At 51.1% G+C, this 14,028-nt stretch overlaps 3 protein-coding genes across 3 annotated transcripts; 2 read left to right on the top strand and 1 right to left on the bottom strand.

Annotated features, from left to right (window-relative positions):
- Positions 1-217: 217 nt before the first annotated feature.
- On the top strand, positions 218-2,551 carry ACET3X_003325 (uncharacterized protein; the record flags this gene model as incomplete). The annotated part of the gene is made up of 4 exons (XM_069448588.1): positions 218-329; positions 378-531; positions 593-1,316; positions 1,367-2,551. The coding sequence occupies 4 exons, from the start codon at positions 218-220 to the stop codon at positions 2,549-2,551; spliced, it is 2,175 nt and encodes a 724-aa protein (XP_069309872.1).
- A 123-nt stretch (positions 2,552-2,674) lies between these two features.
- ACET3X_003324 (uncharacterized protein) lies at positions 2,675-3,829 on the bottom strand (the record flags this gene model as incomplete). The annotated part of the gene is made up of 4 exons (XM_069448587.1): positions 2,675-3,056; positions 3,106-3,233; positions 3,290-3,542; positions 3,597-3,829. 4 exons carry the CDS (start codon positions 3,827-3,829, stop codon positions 2,675-2,677), a joined length of 996 nt encoding a protein of 331 aa, XP_069309871.1.
- Positions 3,830-7,201: 3,372 nt separating this feature from the next.
- On the top strand, positions 7,202-8,824 carry ACET3X_003323 (uncharacterized protein; the record flags this gene model as incomplete). Its single annotated transcript, XM_069448586.1, has 1 exon — positions 7,202-8,824. The coding sequence occupies one exon, from the start codon at positions 7,202-7,204 to the stop codon at positions 8,822-8,824; it is 1,623 nt and encodes a 540-aa protein (XP_069309870.1).
- Positions 8,825-14,028: the final 5,204 nt, after the last annotated feature.

Genomic DNA, 14,028 nt, shown 5'->3' with positions numbered 1-14,028 from the left:
GAATTGCTAAGTTTGGCATTCAGGAGCTTTGGTCGCCCCTGCGATCACCAATGCGCGACAAAGCTGAAGCTTACCCGACTCCACAGCAGCCACGACTGGGCATGCTGACGACGCTTCGACTGCACCTATAAAACGTCCAGCCACATTTATGGGCCCCTAATTCTCTCAGTCTCGACCTCCATCCTTGCTTTTTGGATCGTTCTAAGCCGTTCCGGTCATGCAAATCAGGCCCTTGCAGAGATCGGACACGACCCTCGGAGACGACACCGAGCTTGCTAACATCACATACAACGACAAGTATGTCGTCGTGTATGACTTTGGGAGCGTCGGTATGTTGAGTGACTACGCCCGTGAGGCGGCTAGCTGACGACCGTCAGATGCCGATGTCGCGATTGCGGAGTGCAAGGCGCTATTGCATGATCTAGAGGGTGCAGGCCTTAATACTGAAGTACGCCCCGGTTACGACCAAACATTGCTAGTATTCGTGCAAGCGCCTAGAGACCTGCTTGGCAACACTGTTTACAAGTCCCGGTATGTGGAGCTGTCCATGGAGAATCTGTCCCAGCACAAAACTTACCGGATTTTTTGGCAGAGTCAAAGACTGGCTGTATGGTATCACTAAACATCATCCTGGTGGCACTGCAAAAACAGTAGTCAGCGCAGCTTTCGAGGCTGAGGACCTGCTGGCAATGTATCACCTCGTCAACTGGCGCAAGGAGTTTGGAGGCGCAGGTATCACTCCAGGCTTTCGCCCATGGGAAAATGTGACTTCCATCTTCCCATTGCACAACCAAGGCGCGAACCGCGCATTGCTGGCGCATTTGAGCACACGTATGTTTTTGGAACCAGCCGACCTAGATCGAATCCGTGATCTGTGGGGCGCCAAAGTTGCCTTCTACTTCGCCTTCATTCAGACTTACTTCCGCTCTTTGGCATTTCCGTGTGCTGCTGGTATATTTGCCTGGGCATTCCTACCGAAATACTCTCTCCTCTTTGCAATGCTCATTGGTGTCTGGTGCACAGTGTTCTTGGAGTATTGGAAGATCAAGCAGACCGACCTCGCTATTCGATGGAACGTACGAGGAGTAGGCGATCTCAAGGTGAACCGCCCGCAGTTTCGCTATGAGCAAGAGATTATCGACTCCGCCGGGAGAAAACGACAGGTCTTCCCAAGGTGGAAGAGGATTGTGCGACAGCTCGTCGTCATACCATTCGTCCTCGTCAGTGCTCTGCTACTCGGGGTTCTCATCGCTTTCGTCTTCACTATTGAGACATATATCGGGGAAGCATACGGAGGGCCTTACAAGTTCTATCTGGTAAGTACTCTGTTTCACATCATTGCCGAGTAATCCTAATGGCGATCCAGGAGTACCTACCCACTGTTCTTCTTGCCATATTCTTACCATATGCGACAAACCTGCTGGAAGACATTGCTACCGCATTGACAGAATACGAGAACCATCGAACAGATGATCATTACGAAATGTCGCTGACACAGAAGATCTTTGTGCTCAACTCGATCACAAATTACCTTCCAATTCTCCTCACGGCATTCGTGTACGTACCTTTTGGCGACAAAATCGTGCCCCTGTTGCAGCACGTCATCGATGCGACACTAGGCGCCCAAAATAGGTCGAAGCTGATATTCAGGGCCGACCCTGACCGGCTGCGCAACGAAGTCATAGCACTCACCGTTACTGGACAGGTGTCCGGCGCAATAGAAGAGCTTGGGGTACCCTGGTTGAAGACGCAACTAAAGCAATGGTGGCGCGACCGGCAAGCTAAAAGAGCAAATAAGCGGAGGAGCGAGATATACGCAGGTCCTATGGACGAAGACCCTGCCGAATCTCGCTTTCTGCGCCGCACGAGGAGGCAAGCGTTGAGGCCACAATACAATGTCCAGGAAGACATTGCAGAAATGGTCATCCAATTTGGTTACCTCGCACTCTTTAGCCCAGTGTGGCCTCTGGTACCAATTGGCTTCTTCATCAACAACTGGTTCGAGTTACGGTCCGACTTCCTAAAGATCTGCGTTGAACATCAGCGTCCTCATGCGACACGTAGCGACGGCATCGGACCATGGGTGGCTAGTTTAGAGTCATTGACATGGCTAGGCAGTGTCAGCAGTGCCGCCATCGTTCACATGTTTGGTAGCCAGCGGCTCCTTGCCGATTATTTTGGCTTGAGTACATGGGCTAGTCTCCCACTCACCGTCCTTATCTCAGAGCATATATTCATGGGCTTTAGGGCTGCCGTGCGATTTGCTTTATCTAGGATTGGTTCTGAGCAAACGCGGAAGGAGAGGGCTGAACGGTATGCGAGGAGAAAGAAACACCTGGATGAGCTCGAGGCAAACGCACAGAAGAAGTCGCATCTTGATGTGGCCGAGCGGGAGAGGCGAAAGAGTATTCGCATCATTGCGGCCGACATGTTCTGGACGAAACAAGCTGACGTGGGTGCAAGCGCGAATGCCGGTGTTAGTATCATCAAGGCGTTGAAGACCGCGCAGAAGGATAGCGTCCTTACTGGACGAGAGAGCAAGATGGACTGAAATGAAGCATCAGGATGCATAGACAAGGAGCTCTCTTTATTCCCTCAGTATATGTACATACTCCCCAACAACGATCGAAAAGATATATAGAGAATTGCCCTCCCTCGATGGGATACGACGGGCTTACTGCAGAGCAGCAAGAACAGTATTGTAAGCAGTTTTGGGCTTGTAGCTGGAGTCGAACAGAAGCGGGTTGCCCTGAGGCCTCCAGGAGTCGGAGTCGCGGACGCCCCAGACGGTGATGCCAACACAGTTGCTCTGGTTCAAGCAAGCCTTGACGACGTTGGTCCAGTCGGATTGCTGGGCGTTCTGGATGTCGACTTCGGTGAGCGCACACTCGGGGGCTGCTCCGCAGAGCGCGGCCATGGCAGCTGGAGCGTTGGCGCCCTGGCCGGATTGCAAGTGACCCTGGGAGCCGATGCCGTCGATGGGGATGCCGGCGGCGATCCACTTCTTTACGTTTCTGACCATGGCCTGGGTCTTTGCGTAAGAAGCTTGGTCCAGGCTGGGCGGTCATTAGCACAAGAACATTCAGTGTTAGAGGCTGTGCTTACTTGTAGTCGTTGATATAACGCTTAGCATCCGGGTCTGCAGCCTTGGCTGTCTCAAATGCAATGCGGACAAAGTCCTCACCGAGGACGTTGTAAAAGACACTGGCACGGAAATTGCCATTCTCTTCGAACTGCAGGACAGTCAGTACGCGTTCTGGATGCATCCTGACTGTGAGGGTGTACGCACCATCTCGTTGATAACATCCCAGGCATAGACCTGGCCCTTGTAGCGGCCCATCAAAGAGTTGATGTGGTTCTGCATGACGGTGGTCAACGTGGCCTTGTCTCTGATCGACGAAACCCAGCTGGGCAGCTGCGAGTGCCAGACGGTGGTATGACCGCGAAGGAGCTTGCCGTTGTCCTTTGCGAACTTGGCGGTCTGGTCGGCAGTGCCAAAGTTGAACGAGCCACGCTGGGGTTCAGTCGCATCCCACTTCATGCTGTCCAACAGTCAGCTTTCCATATATCTTGCTTCGGAGTTCGATGAGACTCACGAGTTCTCAGGTGTGATTTGACCAAAATTTGCCTTGATAATGGCACCATTCTGTCCACTGTTGAAGCGGCCTGGGTCAGAGCAGGTACCGAAGTACTTCCTGCCCTTTGCCTTCATCGCAGCATCGATGCTCTGAGCAGCCTGGCGCTCATCGAGAAAAGGTTCGGGCTCAGCGAAGGGTGCAGCCGAAACCAGCGCGGTGGCAGACAAGATGGTGACGAGAGAAAGCTTCATGGTGAAATTGGTTTATTGACTGTTACTTGACCTGGGAGCTGTAAGGAACGTAAGTGACTGGATACCTTAATCTTCTTTCCAAGCCTCCGCCTTCTTATACCAAATTCCCATTTTCCTCGGCCCTATGCAGATATTGCAGGACAAAATTAGCGCTCTCCCCACACTCCCTCTCATTACGAACAATATCCGTATACCATACCGACCTCGGCTCCTTCTGCGCCTCGTCCCCCGTCATTATGGAGAATATTGCATTAGCTCCAGGAAATCTGCCAATACGCAGCAAGCTCCGGAAGATTCATCTAACGCACCACGGTGCATGCACGTCGTCGATCAGCCTCTATGCCAAGCGCACCCTTTGCTTACCCAATGCAGTATAAACGACGAAACAACGTTGCCTCCCATTAATCTAAATGAAGCTTCCGGCGCCGGTTCTTGTCCTCCTTAGCACCGTCTTAAAGTTGTCTACAGCCAGCTTGGCCCCTTTAATCGCGGTTAAATGCAATATGCCACAACAACCGATCCCTGCGTGTGCGCTACGGAGTTGCGTCACGGGAGCGCGTTTCCGATCCTCTGGGATCTGATATCGTACTTGTGCGTATTGCCGGTGTGAGAAGGATGTGTACTGAGTATGTGGTTGTGTCTATTCGTGGGAAATGCAGATTGATGGACGTGGGGCGGGAAGCGATCACACGGTATCAGGGGCATTTCAGCCGCTGTGGAGTGAGATATGGGGTGGGATATCCGGGGAAGGATTAGATTGAATTGTGCCTTCTATCCGGGGAAGAGAGGCTCTGAAGGACTTGGTGTTGCGCTGATCTGGTATGGTCGTCATTGTCCATCGCTGTCATCGAACAGAAGTGGATGTGTATCATTTGGAAGGTCTCTAAAACATCTCGAAATCGGTGGGTGGCTTAAAATGGTTGTGTACGTTGACTATGATGAGTCTGAAAAGAAGCTGAAACATATAAACTATGATTCCGAGTCTTTAGAGTGAAGATGGCTGTCCAGGGTATCGTGCAGATCTACTTTGACCTTGACTCGTCGTATGTCGTCGATGGTAGGTATTAGAGGATCCGGGACGATGTCGGGTCAGAAATCTGGTGTGAAGGGCTCCTATCGAGCAGTAGTCAGTTGTTAGCATTTAGAGTGTCGTAGCATGAGTAGGAGTACCTCGGTACAAAGAGGATGGCGGATATATGGTCACAGCAGCGCAATAGGGCTAAGCCTAATGTAGCACGTCCCAGCCAACTCCATAGTCTGTGAAAAATAGAGGTCATCATCCTGTGCGCGATGATTAGACTTGTTTTCCACTCATTGGCAGTGCCAGCATGACAGCAAGTCAAAGTCTCTGAAAGAACTCGGATTCATTATTCATTCATAGTACATCTCTGCTAAACAAAACTAGTATATAGCAGACTTGTCAACAATCAAGCCAAGCTGCAATCAAGCTGAATGTGGTCCCTGCTCATTAGCCTTGTCGATCACCCACGGGCCTATTAAAGAGACGTGCCATCCCTCTATTTAGGTATAGCTATACCTATGTATTCTAGGCCGCTAGTGAGCAGGGGCCACATCCAGCTTGATTGCAGCTTGGCTTGATTGTTGACAAGTCTGGTATATAGTGCGCCCCGATTATTAATTCGTCTGCTCGGCATTAGCTGGGTTCCCGTTGCGATGCGGTGTTGCGTACACATAATCGTCTGTGACTCCAAATCTCAATCCAGACGTTTAACCACGGCTGCAAGTGCAGCCTTTCCTCAGGGCGGGATCCAGGTTGGGCCACCCCACACAAATAGCACCACCTGAGCAAACCTTGCCATCGACACCACAGTTGTTTTTCTCGCAGGGTCCAGAGTAGCCCTGGGGGGGAGGATCGGGCATAGCGACAGCAATGCTAGCGAGGAAGGTGGCAATGATGATGGAGAAGCGCATGTTGGCGAAGTGATGTTGAAGTGGTGTTGAAGAGGCTTTGAAATGCTAAAGAGGTTGTGATGCGGTTGCGGTTGGTGTCGTCGCGAAGTTTGCAGACTTTATGGGAGAGAGGACAGCAGAATTCGGAAATATCGGAGTCGGTATTGTAGCAATAGCGCAGATGTCGTATATTGCTGCTGAGTAGATGGTGGTGGGGCGTTGAACTAAAAGTCCGGTTGATATTGCTGCTGAGTAGATGGTTGTGGGGCGTTGGATTAGAAGTGCGGTTGAGATTGTGGAATGAGAAGCTGAATGTGTTGTGAGATGAGTTTGGGACGGGGCGTTTGCTCTCGCTTCTTATACAGTCATCCCAGACCTCGTGTAACGTGCCTAGCCTTTTGACACAGCACTTCAAAACATATTCACCAGAACAGAAACAGGAAATGTGGGTATGGGATCGCTGGTCGATAAGACCCTAGTAGGAATGGCACAGGAGTGAAAAGAGTCACGGACGGGGATTGCCCTTCCCGATTCCGCTTGGGATGACGCACAGTGTGTCGCTGGAGCGTGGAGTGCTATCATGGGGCACCAGAAACAGGCGTTTTGTTTGGCTGCCCTGACAGGGCAGCCCTACCAATTGGCAGTGCGGCTCTAGGCCGGGGCGATCTAAGGCCTTGAAGTCGTTTGTCTTTGCGTGCCAGGGACTTGGCTGCTTGGCTGGCGGTGGGCGGTAAGCCGAAAACGTGCCGATCGTAGGCAGTGCTAGAGTGATATGGCTGTGAATATACCGACTACGGCGTTGCTTGGTCAGAGCCTTACGCGTTTGTCTCACGCAAAGAATGGCGATGCTCGTGGTGGGGTTCATGGTGCTGTTGGCGATGTCGTCGACATGGTGTTGAGGCCGGGCTCCTGCGTAGATTGCCGAGAGGATCCCGAAGTCACGCAGATCCCAAGAAAGCCAAGATTATGCCTTAATTGCGATGCAACACCCAAATGCAGTTTTACTACGTAGGTGGTCCTGGGGGGATGCATGTTGAGAGCTGACGGCTAGATGCGACTTGGTTGTGCATACGGATTGTACATGCGAGTGTACATGGCGAAAGGCCTGGCATATCTTGGAGCACCGTCATAGCCGGCTCAGCACATGTGGGGTAAATGGCAGTGCATTGCTTGGGGAGAGTAAGAATAGATGAAGAGAGGCCGACTGCATGGTGAGAAGCAAAGAGACTAGCTCGCGCGAGATGGGTGCATGCTCACGATGCTCGGTGTCGGACGTGTTTGAGTGCGGGCGAGATGGTTTAGCTGCCGGCCACGGTCATGGGCGGGTGCATGTGCTTTACGCGTTGGGTAACGCGTGCTGCGTGCCCTACCGGTACCGCTATCTCCGCTCCAGGCATCCCTCGATCCCCAACTTCCCCACCATCACCGACACGCACATGCCCACTTCACAGCAAGCACAGTATGGCGAGCAACAACGACGATAATCGACGCCATCACACGCGACCCGAAGACAACCCCTTCATCGCCTTCCGGCGCTTCGCCGATTCCCAGGTCTCGTCGCTTCTCAACACCGTCTTCACGCTGCCCGCCACTATCGCCAACTACAACAACGCGCATCTCGCGCGCGAGCAGTGTCTTTTTGGCAAGGCCGACGAAAAACAGTGCGCCAAGCTTCGCGACATTGAAGCTGACATTGCTGAGCTGCGAAATGAAGGCCGAGAGCTGTTCAGGGTTGGCGACGTTCAGGCTGTGTTGCGCAATAGCGAAACGCTGATGCAGCTCGACCGCAGAGCCGACGATGTACGAAGAGAAATACTTGGCGCTGCGACAAAGAGCGATGAGCTGCAGGTTGTACGACGCAACGATGCTGGTCTCATCGAAAAAGTGGCCAACGAGAAGGGCCAGGAGTGGGGATGGTCGTGGGACTGGGGCTTTCCGCGACCTTTTGATACCGATGACAAGGGCTCCCCGGCAGCCACTGACGAAGAGGGGGCCGGGGATTGGATGCAATTGGAAAAACTGCTGCGCTTGCAGGCAGAGGCCAGAAGACTGGCCGACGAGTTCAACGACAAGGCTTGGGACGACCCCGTGGCGGACGTTGCCAAGTTCACAAACCACAGCGAATCTCGACCACATGACAGCAAGCCTCGGGTGTGGACATGGTCAAAATCCTGGCAATGGCCGCCGCCCACAGATGCATCGCAGATCCATGACGCTGCTTATTCACCGCGCGCACTCGAGCAGAGCCGCGAGATGAACAAGGCCGGCGTGCCTTGGCAAGCGGCGTACGAAGATCTCCTACGAGCCGAACAGGCCGAATCTCCACACTGCATGAGGGGCCACGAGCCAAAGGCTTGGGACAGAAGGAAGATGCCGTTGCCCCAAGAGCCCAACGAGGCACTGCAGGATGCATCAGAGCCCACTTGTCCTGCAGGCACGGATGCCGATGCATCGGACAACTACTGGGTCCATGGCAAGATTCTGATCACCCAACACCAGCTGCAAGAAACCGTGGATCGCGGTGAGCAACCAAGCTGCCCTCACTTCGCCGCCTTCGACGAGCCGAGCTACGAGTACAGCCACGATCACGAAGACCAGCACGACGACCCTCCCACACCGAAGCAGGACCGGTTCCCCTTCGCCGACACGGTCAGACGTGACACGTACAATACTGTTTTGGACGCGGCACATGAGAGAGACGAAGAGGACGCAGAGACTGAGATGGATGCTTACGAGCGTATGGACGCTGTGTCGCGGGGCCCAGCCTCAGCACCCGGGCACATGTCGGTCTCATCTACGATCGCTGAGCAGATAACCGAGGCCAAGCCTTCAATCCTTTCCACCCTTACGACGACCGAGCGAACCGTGGCGTCTGACGGCTCTATTACAACCAAAGTGGTTCTAAAGAAGCGCTTCGCTGATGGGCGAGAAGAGAGCTCAGAGACTGTCCATACCCAGCGTGGCCAAGGACATGACGAACCGCAGCGCGATCCTTGGAGGGCATTCCATGATACGCAATCAGCGCAGGCTGAGCCAAAGAATGCGGAGAGGAAGAAGAGCAGCGGCTGGTTCTGGTCCAGCTAGCTTGGTCACGCTGATGAGTGATCTCGGCAAGTACAAATGCACTTCGGCGTGATGGCGAAATGATTTGTCGATTTGAGCATTTTTCCCATAAGCTTCGCTCGTTCTTATGTGAATCCTCAGTGCCTTGCTGTTATGTCTGGATTTTTTGAATATATAGCTGCGCATACCCCTCTCAATTAAACAGTTTTCTCTTCTCGTAACTATAGTACCTTATTCATGTGCACTGACTATAGCCTGGCAATATGAACTTGGACAACTCTCTTACTAGTCACAGCTCTCAGTTGAATCTCGATAGCTGGAGCATGTTTGTACGAACAAAGTAACGCAAAGTTTATTACGAGAATCAAGAGACATCACCCAGGCGAGAAAATCATTCTTACTAGATCCTACTATGTTGCGGTACCGCAGCAGACTTACTCTATCCGTTGCGCTCATCGTATCTGAAATGATGGTGTTCGTCTTAGACTGGGATAAGTGTGGCTAGAAAATCGGATACCAGTGTAGGACATTCGATGAGCCAGCCTAGACCAAGAAATTCCCCGCCTCCTTGGGCTCCCAATTGACCGATTGCGCTGATCAGTATCGGTGGCCTAGCAGCATCGTCAAGCATTGCGTTTCTTTACTTAGCAACGGCCAAGCAAGGTGACTGAGAGCGCAGCACCCGCGATGAAGTTGGAAGTCTCGATTCCGCCGTACCCGAAACTGACTTACAGCAACACATGCATAAGTCCGATCGGAGAAACGACCCCTGTCGCCATAGCGATAGTACGGAATCCAGAATTCGCTTCTAAAAAGCCTTCTTTTTACTGGAGGAGAGGTGTCGTCTGCTATGATTGTGGTCTGGCTTAGTTGCGTCGTGCTGCGAAGATCACTTGCCTGTTCCAGGATCTGTATGGCTTCCCTTGCATCTCCAGACGTATTTGCGATTGGCTCTGCATTTCGCCTTGACACATGTTTCGCATCTCACCGTCTGAGGTCTTGGGAATACACGTGGCGCGGACAGCCAAGTAACTGCGCCAGCTGCAGATCCCTTGTCTGGGTTGAGACGACAGAAGCTCACACAAGCGAGCGAGTCAGTGTTGTTTCGACTCACAGCCTCGACGATGCCTGCTCGCCACGAGTTGCCTTTCTTTTTCTGTTTGAGCATGAGTCTCTGAGGCTATGCCTGCCATAGGCGGCAACTTGGCGTTTCTGCTTGGCCAGATCCTGAAACCATGTCTCCGCCATGAGTCTAGACAGGAATTGTCGTGGACCAATCGAAAGTGTTGGGAAGTATGGGCTATGTTTGGTTGTGACAGACGCGTTCTAAGTCGGTCGTGAGGAAGGATGGCGATGTACGAAATTCAGGGATACTGATGTGTTTCCTGTCACTGTACCAAATCTCGGGTGCCCACCTGGGCTCAACGATCATTATTCGTCCGAAATTTGTACTCTATCTGGTAGGACGACCTGTTTGACAAAGTGAGAGTGCTGGGCATCCCAATCTTGCCGCTGATTATATGATACTTGAGGGCCGAGATCATGCTGTTTCCGTACGATCCACGTCCGAGGATTACCGGCACCGGGGTGACAAGAAAAAAGCGCCACGCTAGCGAGTCCGCATAGCCGAGGTATGCCTAGATTACTGATCTTATGTGAGGGGTAGTTGTAGGCAATAGTATTTGCTTCACACTACAAGAGAATAGTTAGGGATAGCTCTATATTCTAATAGTATACTAGGGAAAGTAATAATAATAATTCTTACTAGTCTTTCTACGCGCGAAGTGTAGGTTAAGAGTAAGTTCCCTATCTATAGTAATAATAAGAGAAGCAATTATGTTAGGACCTTAGTGCCCTTCTAGCTAAGCTGTGTCCTACACGTTACATCTTATATAGGAAATATATAGGAAATAAGTAATTTTAGTATTATAGAGGTATATAATTATTCTATCTTATTATTAAAGCTTTATATTTATACTATAGGAGCTATATAGACTTAAATCTTATAGTTATAGTTACTAAACGTTACTTTTTACCTAGATATATAGGAAATGCTATACTTATAATACCTAATTAGGTATCTTATTAATACGCTTTTATATTATCTTAATAAATACCTTATACTATTTATATTATAGCTGTTTCTTAAGCTAAGTAATACTATTTATATTATAAAGCTGACGCTAGGATTAGGCGTAGATATAACGATTATAGCCTGTGCCTTGAGTTAAGGCCTATACTTTGGCTAGCGTGGCGCTTTTTTCTTGTCACCCCGGTGCCGGTGAGACTCAAGGTGAAAAGAGATGGCTGAGGCACAAATGATGCTTGTTCAGAAAGGTGGCTTTGGCGTCGCATAATGTGAGGTAGGAGGCAGGCGGGGTATGTCGCGTGCTGACATCTGAACAACCAAGAGTCAGAGTTCTAGCATTGACCAATCTGAGAATGCAGATGATGAAATAATTCAGAAACAAGGATTATGGCACAGCATTAGATGAGCGACGCTGATGACGTTGAGCCCAAGTCAGCGAAGAGGGCTGAGAACATGTCCAAGACGCGACGCAACACGGCGCCAAAAGGCTAGCCCGCAATCGGCGGAACGCGACTTCCGATTACCCCAGACTCCCCACCCCGGACCTCTCGGGAATCTTCTGCACCAGCTAGGCGTGTACTGTACTCCTCTCAATCCGCGCCACCGCGGTCATCTATTATTACACCATGTCACCCGCCGCAGGCGCGAACAGAAGCGCCGACCGTCGGTCTTCGCGCTTTGCATTGCCGTGCTGCAATCTACTGCCAGACCCAGAGTAGAAGGCTCGACGTGTCAAAGTAGGCCTCTACGACTACACCAAGCTCCCAAGATACCTTTCGCGTTAGCTCAGTGCTCTCTGGAAATACTCTGATGTGTTTCGAAATCCTCTTCGCCTCCATCGTACAGGCAAGCATGCGCGCCTTCCTCCGATAGCTGCAACACACGAAGCCCGGCCCGGTCATCACAATCGCACCGAACCAAAACAGCGAACCGAGGCCGAGACGTGTACTGCCGGGAAGCTCACCTCTCGAATCTCGATCAGAAGCAGTGTATGCTATCCGGAAAGTGTCGGCTGATGTACGACGCGTACTATGGGAATGGGTTTTCGCTGAGCCGCAGCATTTGTTGCACTTCCTCCACAGCCAGCAACCCACTTGGAGGGGCGCCGAAAAAGCTGGGCCATTGGCGCTGCGGATGCTTTCATAGCAACAGCTTGACATGGCAATATGCATATTTCGGCTTATGGACTGACGGCCCATCGCTGTTTGTTCGTTATGCATTTTATACCAACACTAACCTCATTTCGCTACTCCTCACATGCCGTCTGACGCAAGTAGCAGCCTTTTAAACTGCGCAATCACTGCAGACCTGAATGAGTAGCTGCTCTGAAGCGTTGAATCTCTTGTACACACGCATTCTTTTCAATTTATGAGGAATCACAGGAATATTCAGCTCTTGTGCGGTTACCGCCCCAGATTGTTGGAACATGCTCCATTAGCTGCACATATCGACGACGTCAAAGACTCTGATGGAGCGTTACACTGCTCAGAAAGGCGCGATGCGTCAGGAGGATTATGACGATCGGAAGAATAGTCGTCGTGCACTCGCTAGCTTGCATGAGCTACGAGTCCTCCTGATTGAGATCATGATAAGGCACTAGCATGATCCCGGGAATTCTGTGACTGAAGCAACGGGGCAGGAGGCAGTAGGTTTCCTCTGTGCACTAGAGCTAGCAACGGCCCAAGACGTCTTCGCTGAGCCCAACCTGGAGCTATCCCATACGACGATACATGCACTCAGAGATGGACCGTCCATTGTATCAAGTCACACTAAACAGTATGATTTCAGAAACTTTCTTTCATGTCGCTGCCTTGTGGCACGATCAGAGTCCTCAATCACGATCACGCAATATATCCGTACCGCCATCTCACCACCTTCTGCAGCTGTGTTCGTCGTTTGAGTTTACAAACTGAATCGCATCGTTCTCTGTCACGATACCGCAACATTGTGACCTTTGCTGTCAATCTTAAGTAGTTCTGAGTCGCTCAGGAACTTGCAATCTATGAACACATTAACTGCCAGTCTCCGTTGGAGAATCGACTCACACCCCGCTTCCAACGAGAGCTTCCGTATCAGCATTGTTGTCTGGCGCAACTTTGCCCCAAGGTCGTCACCTTTACGAGCAAGATTTGTCGCGCTCTTCCAACGGTACGTTGTCCAATTGAAGAACAAGAGGTGTCCGCCGGACGAAGGCACGTCTCTGAGACCTTTGATCTTTTCGGTGTAATCTCGAAAAGCTTCTCGAGCGTCTATCATCTCATGCATAAGCACTTCTTCCAAGAAAAAAGAGAATGCATTCAGGATTATTGCGATGAGTCTGCAATTATAGTCATACCGAAACACAACGTACCGGTTTGGTTCAGGCCTGGGCCGAGGTCCCGCCATTTGACTTTGCCTTCTCGATGAAGCGTCTACTGATCTCTCGTTCACCACTTGACGTCGCCAGCGATCTTGTGCCCTTTTTGCTTCATCCAATCCTCAAACCACAAACGGCGCCTGGTCTGGGTGAGTTGCCAACCGGACTGCGTTACGCCACCCCTTGAGTTGATCTTTCTTCACTGCGTTCGCCGTAACTGCCAGGGCAACTTTATCAAGGGTGGTACCTCCTCTGCACTGTTGCTCTCGCAAATGAAACTCAACTACGTTTGCTATGCACAGTCAGCTTACCGTTTGTACAGTACCGAATGCCTCACGTACTTCACGTACTGGTATTCTCCCAAAGATCATCCTCCCCTCCCACGGGTACCCATCGGTCGCAGTGGCAAAGTGTGATCTGTAATCGGTTTGTTAGTGTTTACAGTAATCAAACAACAACGAGCTAGTGTTCTTACCACGCCCAGGGGATTAAAAGGGGTATCACCGGTCACCTCTTGTTTAACCTGCCTTGGGATATCTGTTATCAATTGGATCATCTTCTCCAGCAAGGTGAACTAGAGAAGCTAAGCAGGATCTGCTCCCTGCTTTGCAAATAAAACGTCAATTATACCTTTATCTTATCTAATCTTTTGAGGGGGATCTGAATAGCGTTTGGGAGGATCTGGAAAGGTTTTTCCATGTACTACCCGGCTGCTATTTCCACCATCCAGCTGCACCTCTACCTTTCGAAACGAAGGTACTGACCGTTGTTTCTTCTTCG

Source organism: Alternaria dauci, chromosome 2, assembly GCF_042100115.1.
Source record: "Alternaria dauci strain A2016 chromosome 2, whole genome shotgun sequence".
Taxonomy (NCBI): Eukaryota; Fungi; Ascomycota; class Dothideomycetes; order Pleosporales; family Pleosporaceae; genus Alternaria; species Alternaria dauci.
Note: the sequence above shows the minus strand (reverse complement) of the source record. Positions and strands in the feature narration are given on the sequence as shown.